The following is a 14966-nucleotide window of genomic DNA, read 5'->3' as shown; positions in this document are numbered from 1 at the left end:
GCAGTGAATAGAGCACCGGCCCTGGAGGTATGACCTTAGGCAAGTTGCTCAACCCCAATTGCCCTGCCCTCCCTGCTCCAAAAATATATTTTTTTTAAATCTGGGAATTTATCTTTGAGAAAATTTGAAACTCAAGGCATTGTGAAGCTGAATATTGTAAACTAATAGTAAATAAATAATTTTTTTTAAAAAAGAAAAATTGATTATTAAAAAAAATGGCATCAGTGAGTGTATATAGCTTTTTTCAAACAGTATGGCTACAGAAGGGAGGAGAGAGAAATGACAGAACCTTGGGAGGAGACTTGAGACAAGTGAAGGTTTCCAAGGATGGGAGAGAACTGGGAATGTTTGTTGGGAGCAGAAAAGGAACCAGGAGATAGGGAGAGGTAGAAGGTTAGAAAGAGGGGGCAACTGAGGCAGCAATCTGATGAAGAGGACAAAGATGGGATTAAGGACATATATAGAAGGTTTGGCCATGGCGAGAAGAGCCATTTCATTATCAGACTGGAGTAAGGGAGGAAAGACCATGGGGATGGACAGGACTAGGAAAAGGAGGGAGATGGTCAAGTGTTTTTATTTATTTGTTTTTTGCTTTTAATTTTTTTTGGAGGGCAATTGGGGTTAAGTAACTTGCCCAAGGTCACACAAGTAGGGGTGTGTGTGTGTGTGTGTGTGTGTGTGTGTGTGTGTGTGTGTGTGTGTGTGTGTTACGTGTCTGAGGCCGGATCCGAACTCAGGTCCTCTTGACTCTGGGGCCAGCACTCTACTCACTGCGCCACCTAGCCGCCCCAGTCAAGTGTTTTTAGATGTAGAAAAGGAGGAAGAGAAGAGGAGGCTGTTTTCTCAGTCATCTATGAAGTAAGGCCCTCAGCTAAGAGGGCTGAAAGAAAGGCAAGTGTGAGAGGTTTGAAAAGAGACAAGAAAATATACAAAAATCCCTGTGAGAAATGAGATGGAGACTCAATCAGGGGGAGTAAAAGGACTGTCTTGTTCCACTCAGGGTCTAGTTGAGGCTAAATAAAAACAGAAATTTGCAATGGAGTCAGTCACTGGGGTTGGATCCCACCCTGTACATTAATTGGAACAGAGGAGATGAAGGATAGGAGTAATCTTGAGTTCGGGTTTAGAAGGGCATGAGCAATGATGGGACAAGGGAGCCAGAGCTTCAAGAGGAGAGGGTAATATGGAGTTAACCCACATGGTTGAACTTGGGAAGTAAGAAAAGTGAAGTCAGAAAAGGGGGGCAGCCTGAGAAAGTAATGAGGGTGGAGGTCACAGCGAGAAAAGAGAACAGTCTCAAGAAAGGTGAGGCACAAGAAAAGATGTAGATTATGATCAATGGGGGAAGCCAGAATTTTCATCATAGAAGTAGAACACAGAGATGACAGAGAGATGGAGGATAGGACCATTCCTATGTGTAGTTAGGATGGAATGGAAGACTAAGTCATAGAAACTGCCACTGTTGCTGTATTTTCTGCTTATTCCTATGTTCAAGGAAGCTTCAGGTTAAAAGAAAGAAGCCTGGTGGGACTTTGTTCTAATAAGAGAAGCAAAATAAAGGAAGCAGAGGCCCTTTATAATGGGGAAACTTTCATTTCATATTCTCTTTTACACTGACTGCCATTAATTTTTAATACTTGACTGGTTTTACAGAATTCATAAAAAACAGAAAAAAAAAAACCACCAACAAGAACCCTACTTTTTTCTGCAAACCATGCTACTGTGGACTTGTATACTCTGTTTTATCCTAAAACCTCTCCATATAAAAAATGATACATACTAGCACTTTTTTTTTTTGCTTTACAAGATGGTGGAATATGGAGCCAAGAGCTTATACAAGTAAAAATTTAGAATAACAACAACCCACATTTACATGGCACTTATCTTATTGTGTGCCTTAACCTGTGGCACTTCACAATTATTATTTCATTTGATCTTCACAATGACCCCAGAAGGTAGATCCTATCATTATCCCTGTTTACAGATAAGGAAACTGAGGCAAACAGAAATTAAGTGACTTGCCCTGAGTCACAGGGTATCTAAAGCCTCATTTAAACTCAGATCTTCCTATATCCAAGCCCAGCCCTCCAATCACTGTTTCATTAAGAATCACAATAATTTTTGACAAGTTATATAAATTTCATAGGGAAAGTCTACATGAATATAGAGTTTCAGTGACTTTCTGCTTCAGTGATTCTCAAAAATTCTAGAAAATCCAGAAAAGTAAGAAGCAATGAATGCCAAAGGGAAGCCAAAGGTTGTAGAAAATAAAATTACCTAACATCCAGAATCCCTATGAGTAATTGTGAGATTATTTGCTGAGACATTTGGATAAGGACGGTACAAAGGCATCTCTCAAACCACATCCATGAATGCCAAGGCTTTGGTGTTCATGACTCAACAAGGGTTATAAAAGTTAAAAACCAAAAATATTTAAAATAGCAAAATCAACCACATTATTTCAGCAGATACGATCAGCACATATTTTATACATCTGGATTGTGAATTTAACTAGGGCTAAAGTAGATTTTTTAAAAATATGTATCCAATATCCATCCCATCCATACATAGAATAAAATGTGAGGTCAATGGCTTACTTGTAAGATCAAAATATATTCAGTCTTCCCAGTCGGAGTTTCCACTGAGGGATATACTGGAGTGACTTTCTCTGCTTATATTCCGTCCCTGGACAAACAGAAGTGGTTCCTATTGCTATGCTGCAATGTCTTTACGGGATCATAGATTTAGATTTGGAATCTAACTTCCTCACTGACAGGAAAAAAAAAACAGCGAGGTCAAATGACTTTATCAAAAAGGTTATGTGACTTGCCCAAGGGCACACAGATAACAAGTTTCAGAGGAAAGATTTGAATCCAGGTCCTCTAACACTACAGTTAGGGTTTTTTTTCCCATTGTTCCACATTCCCTGCTCATTTTTCCCTACTGCTCGTTTCCCATCTTATTCTCTCCTGGTCACAACATACCCAGATACAGTTTCAGAGAATCTTAACATTAGAAGGGACTTCAGAGATCATCTAGTCTAATACCGTGTTTCCCCGATAATAAGACCTATCCCGAAAATAAGCCCTCCCCTTACTGTGTAAGATTCCTCTAAAATAAGCCCTCCCCCGAAAATAAGCCCTATTGAGATTGCTACTGTAGTGGAGGTGATCCCCTGCGCTACACGCTACATTACGGTACCCTCTGTATGCACCATTCCCCCCCCCCCGGGTGAAACGCATGCCACCCTCCAAGCTGCATCCAATCAGAGCTGCAGCAGTGAGCGCGTCATCCTGTTCTTCCCCAGTGATTTGCTTATTGAATAAAGGTACATTTTTTTGTTCACATTTACCTGTTTATTAAAATTGCTGTCAATGTTCATTAAAATAAGCCCTCCCCTGAAAATAAGCCCTCTGGTGTTTTTCTGTCCAAAAAAATTAATGACAGTGTCTTATTATCGGGGAAACACGGTATGTACCCATAAGAGAATTACTTCTGTAGTGTCTCCAACAAATGTCCATCTAGTCTCAGTCATCTAGCAGAGGAGGAGACGCACTTTGTTTTTGTGCTGTTCTAATTGTCAGGGCAGCTAGATGGTACCATGGATTGAGCACTGGGCCTGAAGTCAGGAGGTCCTGAGTTCAAATCCAACCTCAGACACTTACTAACTGAGCAAGTCACTTAATCCTAATGACCTCAGTTATTTCATTTGTAAAATGAACTGGAGAAAAAAAATAGCAAACCATTGCAGTATCTTTGCCAAGAAAACACTAAATGGGATCACAAGAAGTCAGACATGACTGGACAACAATTATCAGAGTTCTTCCTTATACCAAGCCAAAATCTGCTTCTCTGTAACAATAAATTATGTCACAATCAGAGGTAGAAAATGGTACATACTTTGAAATTCTGTGAGCTCTTACACTCACTACAACAAGCAATATTTACCATAAGTTGATGAGGCCTTCACTATAACCAACCGAAATGAAATTAGTAGAAGGTAGCACCCATCTTGATTGCATGCCATACTGGAAATTCAGAAAATTTATGATTGTTGCTTCCAAAGGATGGTAGTTTATTCACATTTTTTTACTTTTTCTCTAACCCATGATTTCTTTGGAAGAATATGAGTGTATTCCCTTTTCTAGAAGCCAAGCAAAATAATTTTTTTCCCTCACAGACAAAACAATGTCTGTCACAGCTGGCTGCACTTAACGATCCCTTCTGGCTCAGCTCCTCTGTCTTAAGGACTGAGAATCTGAATGATTTCATGTGACATTTGAATGACATATTTCTTCACACTAGCAGAGCCCTTGTGTCCCAGAACCTCTGTTATGGTAACTCATTACCGATGCCCAGAACAGCTGCAAGATGCCAACACAAGCAGAAGATGGAATTTTAGATATTGCCTATGATTAAATGCATCCCACTAATAAGATAAAAAAATCTTCTACACAGGTTTATGAGCAACTGAGAAAGTAAAGCCATACCCCTACGGGAACTATTTTTCACTTAATGAATTCAGCTAGGAAAATCAGAACCACCAGTTCCTTAGCTCTCCTGGCTGTGGTCTGATTAGAGTCTGAACGTTGGTTGGGGACAAGGACATCACCACATCTAAACCATTGGCCTCAAGGTTGAAGACACTGTTTTTATTTCAATTAATAATCATTTGAAAGCCCTCTGGATTCATGCCACTGTTGTCAGAGATAGTTAACTTTTGCCCTATTATATGTAGAAGTAATTTCCAGTGAACTCTTGGACATGATCAGAATTTATCAAATAATGAAGATGATGCTGGTGAGAGTTAAAAGTTATATAGTACTTAGGGCCTGAAAAGGACTTGACATATGTTATCACATTTCAGTCTCACAACCAAACTATGACACTGATGCCATTATTCATCCCATTTCACAGATGTAACCAGTGTTTGTGCAACTCCCTCTTACTTTCTCCAAATTATGACATCCCAGGACCTAGGGTGATGGTAGCTTGGGGTGGAGGTTATGGGATGAATTCTGCATGGTTTGCTAATCTTCCTCCCCCTCCACACACAAATAATACCAAGCTATCAACATTATGGACACTAGGGCAAGTGATAATATTTGTAGGTTGTAGGGTAACTAAGTGGTTGGGCCTGCAATCAGGAAGACCTGAGCTCAAATTTGGCCTCAGATACTTACTACCTGTGTGACCCTGGGCAAGTCACTTAACCCCATTTGCCTCAGTTTTCTCTTCTGTGAAATGAGATGGAAAAGGAAATGGCAAACGCCTCCAGTAACTTTGTCAAGGAAATCCCAAATGGGGTCACATTTGGACACGACTAAACAACTCAACAGCAACAATGTTGTAATAAGAACAGCAGTTACACAAACGGGGAAATTGAAATTTAAAAAGTTGTGAGCTGTTTAGGGTGACACAGCTAGTAAGCATCAAGGACAGGATTCTGACCTCGGTCCCCCATCTCTAGGTCCAATGCTCTTTTTACATGATGCCTATAAAAAGTTCATCCTTTTTATCTGAGTTAGTTCAAGATCATTATTATCACAAAAGATCTCAAATCATTATCCTTCCAATCATTCCCAGGATTCAATAGTTAAAACAGGTAAGAGAAGAAGCTAGGTATGCCATGGATAGAAGCCTGGGCTTGGAAATCAGGAAAACCTGAGTTCAAATTCAGCCTTAGATAGTTACTGGCTGTGTGACCCTAGACAAGTCACTTAACCTGTTTCCTCCACTGTAAAACAGGAATAATAATATCTACCTAGTAGGGTCTCTGTAAGGATCAAAGGAGATAATATTTGTAAAAAATATATATATACTTAGCACAGTGCCCAGCACATGGTAGGCTTTAAGGAAATTATTTTCCTCTCCCTCACCTTCTCCCCAGTGGTAAGAGTCATTTCCACACACACACTGAAGAATAGCACATTTAGTGAACTGATCTGGTTATGCTGAATTAGCAACCTTCAGGATTGAAATACTGCACAGAAGGAATCTGCAAGGTAAATGCCAATCTAAAAAAATAAATAAAACATGCCTCAGTGGCAGCAGAATGGAATGCTTGTATTCCTTACATAATAGTTACTACTTAGAAAATCTCCACTGCCCCTCTTTCTTTTGAATGGTATAAAGCACTCTTATGCAAGCTGGGTGTTACCAAGTACCATGACCCAGAGCTCCTGAGATTACCCAGAATGAAAGCACAAGGGAGGCCACAGTTTACAAGAAATTATAAAGTTAATGGTATATTCTCAGAGCATTCTGGGGCATGACGATACAGAGCCTTTATCCCTTTGCCCAAGGAGTGCACAAAGTCCTCTACATCCAGAGTGGTGATGGGGGAAAGTGGCTGATGGAAATCATGCCTCTCTCATCAGTAATTCATTAGGTGTGATGATGAATTCTGAGTTTTTAGTTCACTAATCTTGTACTGTAGTGAAAAAATAAAATGGGGGAGGAGATGCCCTATGTGAAATCAAAGACTCTTCCCCACCACATCACCATCTACAGCAGCTGTGTCCCTGGCAGGGGATGTAAGGGAATGAGTAGGGGAAGAGATAACAACACTGAAATGGTACAATCAATGAACAAGCCTTCATTAAGTTCCTGCTCTGTACCAAGAAGTACGCTACGTGCAGGAGATACAAAGAACAAAACAATCCCGTCTCTCAAAGAATATCCACTCTAAAGGGATGAAAACCACAGTAGTCACAATTATAGTTATATGGAATATAGGTTCTAGTATATGGTCACATACAGCAAGTCCACAGAAAAATCACGGTGCTCCATGGTATTTGTAAATGCCTCCTGTTCCTTGGTAGTCACAAGAGATCTAGATAGAGCACAGGCTACAATCCAAAAGGATTTCAAGAGAAAACAGCTGGAATAAAATGACCAAGAAATGACTTACTATTGCAAGAAATTATGAACATCAAAATTTTGGAGAAACATGGGAAGATTTTTATGAACTGGCATAGTGTGAAGTAAACAGAACCAAACAATGATGAGAATGATGTAAATGGAAAGAACAAAAAAAAATTAAACTGGATACATAAAAATAATGACTCCATGTGGCCCCAAAGAAAGAGATTTTAGAAATGTATCTTATTCCTTCCTTGTGAAGCTGGGAATTATGGGTGTGGAATATTGCATCTACTATAAGACTAGGCTGATATATTGAGTTGTTCTATTCAACTATTCATTTTCCCCTTTCCTTTTATTCTTTCATATAAAAAATGGCTCTTTGGGGGAGGAGATGTATTTGATAACAAAGGATATGTAAATAAGAAATTTAATGAATGCAAAATATATTAGGCACTGCCTACATGCCAACAGCTGGAGATACACAAAAGTGAGACATCCCCTTCTCTCAAGAAGCTCACATTCTTGCAAAGAGACTGATACGGCTCAAGTGAGTACCATAAACATTCCTTAGAAGGCAGTGTAGAGAAGTGGAGAACACACTGGGTTTCTGGAGTCAAAAGATTTGCGTTCAAATCCCAGCTCTTCCACTTGCTACTTGTGTGGCCTTGGGTGAATCACTTAATCTTTCTAGCTGTTAACTTCTCTAGGTTTCAGTTTCTTCATCTGAAAAATGACAGAGTTAGACTTTATGACTTCTAAGGCATCCTCCAGCTCAAAATCTATGATCCTATGGGTTCTGGGGCCCAAGGAAAAATAAGGGATGAACTATGGTTATGCCACATTGGGAAGGAGAAGAGGGTCTGTTCTTCTTTTGAATCTTCAAGCACAACAAACACAGAGGAAAACAGAGTCAGTGGAGCATGGTGGTCTAACAACTCAAAATCCAAGCAACTCCATGCAGCTTTTAGGCTGTCAGAGACTTGACTGGTGATGGAATGCAGGCAACTGCTTCTTATATACGAAAGGCACTAGAATTATTTTTAAGGACCTGAAAATGGAAAATGCAGCTGTGCCCCAGCTCACCTGTTGTATGCAAGCGATGGGGAAAAGGGATCAGTGGCAAGGCAGTACTGGCAAGGAGGGAGGCAATGTGTTTGTGCATAAGAATATCCTCATGTGTCTCCACACCCTTTTTCAGAAATTATGTTTCAAAACCAAAGATATTTTATGATTCCATATTATTATGTATCTAATTTAATTCTTTTTGTTCCTTCCATTTACATCATTCTCATCATTGTTTGATTCTGTTTACTTCATACTATTCCATTCCTCAAAAACATACCCACAGTGAACAAGAACAGCACGGGAGTCCATCAATTAGGCAAAGATTGAACAAATTATGGCATGTGAATATAATGGAGTAGTTTAAGAAAATATAAATTCAGAGAAATATGGAAAAACTTGTATGAACTGATGCACAGCAAATTAAGCAGGACCAAGAGGACAATAAACACAATGATAGCAATAATGTCAATGAAACAACATTAAAGGCAGTTGCATTCTGATTCTGAATTCTGACTCTGGGAGGACTAATGATGAAATATACATCCCTCGTCTCAGCAACAAGAGGTGGGGAATTATGAATGCAGAACACGGCATAGACTAACAACCTCTACCCCTGTGATGGCTGGTTTTGCTTAATTGTTTTTCTTTTTCGTTGTTTTTTTTTCTGTTTAATTTTTTTCCCTTTGCTACAATGGAGGGTTCAAGGGAGGGAATTGTTATGAGCAAATAACTATGGTGTTAAAAGGCAAAAATAAAAAAATTTAACTAAATTTGTTACCTTAATGACATGGCATTAAATATTTCCAAAACAAGCATGTGTTTATTTCTGTCTCCTAAGCCTCAAGGAAGAAGGAATAGTCTGACTTCTACCTTTTTAATTATGCTTGTCTGCATGTGTGACATAGTAAATGATAATTCCCTTTATACTGAGACAGGATTGCTGTTAAGTAATAATTCTCATTTGATATATTTTACTCACATTTACCATCATAATCCCAATCTTCTTTAGTGCCAAGTAGAGAACATACCATTCTTATAGTAAGACAAACAACAACAATGATTTAGAGTAGGAAACCAAATCATTTTTTTTACATTTACCTGAAAAATGTACTCATGTGTCTTCTTGAAAGGGATTTCTAAAAATACCATGTCCCTCCTCACAATCCTATTTTTTTCTTCCCTGCAGAGCTCCAAAAATCAGGTTTCAAGTTATAGGAAATTCTTGGTTGAAGCTTACCCCATTTCTAATTCACTCTGATCCCTGTTTCCTAGCAACTTTAAGTCGTTATCAAAACTTTCTTGTTACTTTGTGGTATCTATAACCTGATTTTTTTTTTCCCCTCAGCCTAACGGGGCCAGTCTGAAAATTAATCCCCCAGGCCTGTCTGAAGGGAAAAAGTCATCTCACACATTTTCCCAGAAGTCTAAATTAATTACCATTTAAGGCCATGAGGGCTACTGTGGGCACCAATACCCTGCACTGCCATCTCCTGGCAGTTTCAAGTTAAGAGGGAAAGAAGAGTCTAACAGATAATGACTATTCCTAACTCCATGCTGATAGTCTTTTTTTTTTGTTTATTTATTTTTTATTTTTTGCCTTTTGCAGGGCAATTAGGGTTAAGTAACTTGCCCAAGGTTACACAGCTAGTGTTTTTGTATGGTTGTTAAGTGTCTGAAGCTGGAACCAAACTCGGGTCCTTCTGACTCCAGGACCAGCGCTTTACTCACTGCGCCACCTAGCCGCCCCGATAGTCATGATTAAACATTCTTTATCATTACCTAAAATATGGTTAATTCTGTAAAACCTGAGACAAAAGTCACCATAGAGACAAAGAACAACATGGCATATTAAGTTCACATCTGTGATAAAGTATATTGTTTATTTCACGTTTTCTCATTTCCATTTTTTTCATATTGCTGAGACACATTTTTTTTAAAAAAACCTTTTCAGTTTATCTAGAAATATTAATAAATACCATTTCTCCAGACTAAAATTCTTTCCAGATCTTTCCCATTTTTAGATAGCAGGAAGAACAAAGACGAAGACCTTCCTTCAAAATGAAGTAAGAGTGATAACCAAGCTTAACTCCTTTCTACATAGGATCATTGCTATACTATCCACTTGGAAGGGCTGGTGCCATGACCCACGTGGGGAAAGTGTCTCTTATCTTCTGAAATTCAAGGTTAAGATATTAATCACAAGAAGGAACTCTTAAGGGGAAGTGCCCATGTAGGAGATGAATGGTGACTGTTAAACCCAAACTGTATTTTAACATATTGTTATGTTTTCCTTGATCAAGACTTATATAAATGTTACTTGAAATCTTTGTGTGGTAGAGAGTCATGTTAGGGACATATGGAACTATGCCATCTTGGACATCTCTCTCCAAGGCAGAAATGGTTTGAATGTGTGTCAAATAAAAATTGTATCTAGCAGACATGAGCCTAAATCACAAAGGACATTATTTGCATTAATTTTTCTTCAGTAGTATTTTTCTAAAAAGCATGTACACAGGGGCGGCTAGGTGGTACAGTGAATAGAATACTAGCCCTGGAGTATGGAGGACCTGAGTTCAAATACAGTCTCAGACATTTGACACAATTACCAGCTGTATTACCTTGGACAAGTTGCTTAACCCCAATTGCCTTGCCTTCCCCCCTCCAAAAAACCAAATACATGTACATGTAAAGTTATTTTTTTCATCCAGAGCACCAGGCATGATACAGAGATAGTATTCTTCCCCAAAGGAAGTCACCTTAAAAAGCCAAAGGGTAATGTGTAAAACCATGGACACACTCAACATTGTGCTTTTATTTTGCCTAGCATCTTTTGATTTGGTGGGAGAGGGAGGCCTAGCTAGGAATTGGTTGCTGTCTTTCTAGTTGAAATTAGTGAAATTGCAACTGTGAAAAGGGGGTGGAAGTATGGAGTAAAACTTTAGAAAGGATAAACTGAAGAAAAGACTAAAAGAACCAGTAATAGACAGAAGAGAAATTACTATCAATCAGGCCCATCAAAGGAGTTGTTAAAAGAGTATAATTACTCAAGAAGGTATATAATAAAACACTTTTTAAAATCGCCACGATATTGAAGGATATAGTTTGATAGCATATAAACTTAGCAACATCAAGATTTACTATTATATGATAAATTTAGATTGCAATTTTGCATTGCACCAGTGATTTTTATGTCACCCAATTTTGAAAAATTTACCTTGATAATAACTCTTCTCAGGAGCAGGCAGAAGAACTTGACCATTCTCATCTCATTTCAGAAATATAATGATGACAGATGGGTTACTGAAACCACCCATATTACAGGTTTATTGCAACCTTCTGATATTGGTGTATAGAATGGAAAGGAATGGCTGAATTTTTCATTATTGGTTTATTTATTTGGATTTGTGATGCCTTTCTGAAAACCCCCTCTATTAATGAAGATGGGTACATATGGATAATTTATATTCTTAGAGTGCTGCCTAAGTTAAGGGACTTGCCCAGAGTACCACAAACAGGATGTTACCAGAAATAAGACTTACCACCATCCAAAGGAACCTCTTCTTCCTGTTCACTGGGAGAAGGCAAAAGTGGCTGCAAGGGTTCCATGTTGATTATGAGCTGCTTATTCAAGGAGTGGGAACTCTTGCTCTGCGTAATGTTGGCTCTGAAAGCAAATACAACCCACAAGAGATTGGTTTCCAAGAATAATTTCAAATGCTTATCTGACCTCTCATATCTGTCTGCCTTCAGAACTGTAATATCCCTCCTTCACAAAATAGATTGGATCAGTAATGCTGGATGATTGGTATAATGAAGCTATGGTTTTTCCAGTAGCAATGGATGACTGTGAGAGATGGACTATGAGGTAAGCTGAGTGCCACATAATTGACGTTTTCGAATTGTGGCACTAGAGAAGATCTTTATGAGTCCCTTGGACAGTAAGGAGGTCAAATCAGTCAGTACTTTAAAGAAATTAATTCAAGCTATTTACTGGAAGGTCAAATACTGAAGCTTAAATATTTTGGCTACATAATGAGAAAACGAGTCTCACTGGAAAAGACCCTGAGGTTGGGAAAACCTAAAGGCTGCAGGAAAAGGGGATAGCAGAGGATGAGAAAGATAGACAATGTCATGGAAACAATTAACATGACTTTGATAATGGAGGACATAAGGGTCTGGTATGCTATGGTCCATGGGGTCGTAAAGAGTCAGACATAACTAAATGACTGAACAAAAACTAGATTATTGGCACTCAAACCTCATTTTTCAGGTCTGAAATTCTTTTTTTTTTTTAATTCATGAATTAGCTAGAATTCATGCAACATAATATAGCAAAACTGCATTTCCTAGTCTTTGCAGTTAAATGCAAGCACACAGGCTATATCAACATGGAGATGAGAAGGAAAAAAGAAAAGATCTGATCCATCTAATGGTACTCAGGATATGTGAGGTTGGACAAGGCCTGAAGTGATTTTAATTCAGGAAACAAACTCAGGCATTCACCACGATCTATAACAGGAGTACTGTCTCTGTATTGGAGGATATCCTTGTCATGCTGAATCTTTCATGTGGCCCACTTCCGATTCATTTCTTCAGACTAGCCAGTCTACTTACCCAAACTATGTGTTCTGTTTTGGAAGGGAATACCCATTAATTAGTGAGCATAATGACAGTCAGCTGGCTGGAAAACTAAGCAGATGCCTTCTTCCAAGAGCAGCTGCTCGCAGCTGTAATGATTGCTTACCCACTCTACCGAAGGTTGGCCAGCCAGCTGTGCTGTGACTGACAGCAAGCCTCTCCAAGGGGGAAATCCCTCCTCAAAGACGCCTGCTTTCCCTGTTTTTGTGTCAGAGTCACAGGAGACAACTACAGGCTGCCATATTTGAGATGAAGAAGCATGCTGACCGAGCCAGCTGAAATGACTTACATCTCAGGATAGGAATTTCCATCAGCAAAGGAGAAAGGCAGGGAAGGAGTATCAAGTCACTAGTTTTAGAGGACAAAATTCTCCTCCCTAGAACCAATTCAATAGAGAAATTTCTGAGGACTGGGGAGTGAGGACTATAAAATTTAGCCTGGGTTCCCTTTCCAATTTCTTTGTTTTTCCTCTGTAGTTCCTCTCTCTACTCCCAGACGATTTCCATTGTCTTTAGTATTCAAGGATACCACTACTCACCTTATTACAATTTACCTACCTTTCAAGGCCTTCATTTTGCCCTATGAATCTCTAGAGATTGACCTGTAGAGGAGCCCCACTGTTAAGACCATTCCATTGCCTTCCTCTACTTAGCCTACCTTTATCCCTCTAACTAATGAAATATCAATTTTCAATCCTACATCTTGGAAGATCTCGGGTTATACAAGTTTTTCTACAGCAGGCTAATGTGTGAATTGACTATTCTTCATTCTCATGGTCAATCTAGGAAAAAAGAATCATGGGCTGATTTGTAATCTACATATACTTATATATTTCTGGGGCATAATCATTGGTATTGTGACAACCCCTGAATTAAACTCATTTAAGAAGCTTATGAAACAGCAAGAGTATTCAGAGAAATGATAACTATATTCCAGTAATGGCTTCTAGGTTTCTTCCTATATCCCAAGAAATAGTTACATCAAACATTAAATGAAATAATATCAATCAATCACCAAGTAATTATGTGCCAAACCAATGCTAGGTTCTGCAGACACAAAGTTAAAATAAAGTCCCTGCCTTCAAGGGACTTACTTGTCTCTTTGGGGGAGAGGCGGAAAATGGTATCATAATTTCTAGTTCCTTACACTGAGATCACATTAACACTTGTCTACACCTCCCCCCCCAAATCTTCTAATCCAAGCTGCCACTGCATCTTCTAATCAAATTATGGAAGCCCTCAAACTTGTAATTGCCAGACTCCTGAAGTATCACCTGGAGAAGGGGTGTCAAACACCACCCCCTTCTCACTAGATTAAAATGTAATTGGTATATTTAACAAAATAAAGAAAATACAATAAAACATAGGTCATGTTAATTTAGTTTTCCAAGTCAATATGTGGCCGACAGGGCTCCTTATGTATGGTTGTTGTTCAGTCATTTCAGTCTTCTTGGACTCTCCCATGACCCCATTTGGGGTTTTCTTGGCAAAGATACCAGAATGGGTTGCCATTTTTTCTTCAGCTCATTTTACAGATGAGGAAACTGAGGCAAAGTCATGTGACTTGTCAAGGATCACACAGCAAGTAGTCTCTGAGTCTAGATTTGAACTCAGAAAGATGAGTCTTCGTGAGGCCAAGCCCAGCAATCCATCCCACTGCACCACAGAGCTGCCCTTATGTATAGTGTATTGGCTCCCATTTCTATTTGAGTTTGATACCATTCTCCCAGGCAGGGCTTCTTAAACTTTTTCCACTCTGACCCCCTCAGCAATTCTTAATCTGGGGTTTAAGAAATGCTGGTCCCTAGAGCTCTAAGAGAGGTGGCTTTCCTAGAGCCCCACAGTCAGGAAGTCAGAGGTATGCCATGAACCTGGGTCTTCCTGGCTCTATTCATTTTGCGATTCTGCCTCTCCCTACCTTAATATGGTCAATGTGCCTACAGAAGCAAAGTAGAAATAATACCTGTCTTCGAGGAGCTTACTTCTAGGGGTGGGGGAGGAATTTGGAGAATAAAACAACTCTACAGATCACTAAGAAAAGAGAAAGAATACTAACACATTTAGGAAGTATTAGGGAGAGCTGTCCACAGGAGGCAGCTCCGGATTACTAGTGTCCAGGGTGAACAATCAAGGCAGTTTTCCTTGAATAGGAATCATACAGGAGATCTAGGAGAAGGTTCCCACTCACCTGTGCACCTCAGGAGGGTCCCTCTGGATTTTGGAACTTGCCTCCACTACCTCTTTGGCAACTCTGCCACTGTAAGAAAGAAAATGAAAGAAACTAAATACTACTGAGAGAGAGGGAGACAGACACAGAGACAGAGACAAACAGAGAGAAAGAAGCACACAGAGGCAGAGAGACAGAGAGAGAAACAGAGAGGGACAGAGGGAGACAGA

The 14966-nt window shown here is 39.3% G+C and overlaps 1 protein-coding gene across 1 annotated transcript in view; it reads right to left on the bottom strand.

The window, feature by feature from the left end:
* FRMD3 (FERM domain containing 3) overlaps window positions 1-14966 on the bottom strand; it is a 348473-nt gene that overhangs the window by 29175 nt on the left and 304332 nt on the right. Inside the window, exons 12-13 of the mRNA XM_069105383.1 lie at window positions 14758-14826; window positions 11472-11596 (exon numbers count right to left, since the gene is read on the bottom strand). Coding sequence (XP_068961484.1) covers window positions 11472-11596; window positions 14758-14826 — 194 coding nt within the window. The remainder of the gene's footprint in view (window positions 1-11471; window positions 11597-14757; window positions 14827-14966) is intronic.

The sequence above is a fragment of the Petaurus breviceps genome, unplaced genomic scaffold (genome assembly GCF_028583685.1).
Source record: "Petaurus breviceps papuanus isolate PSGF00001 unplaced genomic scaffold, PetGlider_PUasm1.0 138, whole genome shotgun sequence".
Lineage (NCBI taxonomy): Eukaryota > Metazoa > Chordata > Mammalia > Diprotodontia > Petauridae > Petaurus > Petaurus breviceps.
The sequence above is the reverse complement of the archived record's forward strand: the minus strand, read 5'-3'. Positions and strand labels throughout refer to the sequence as shown.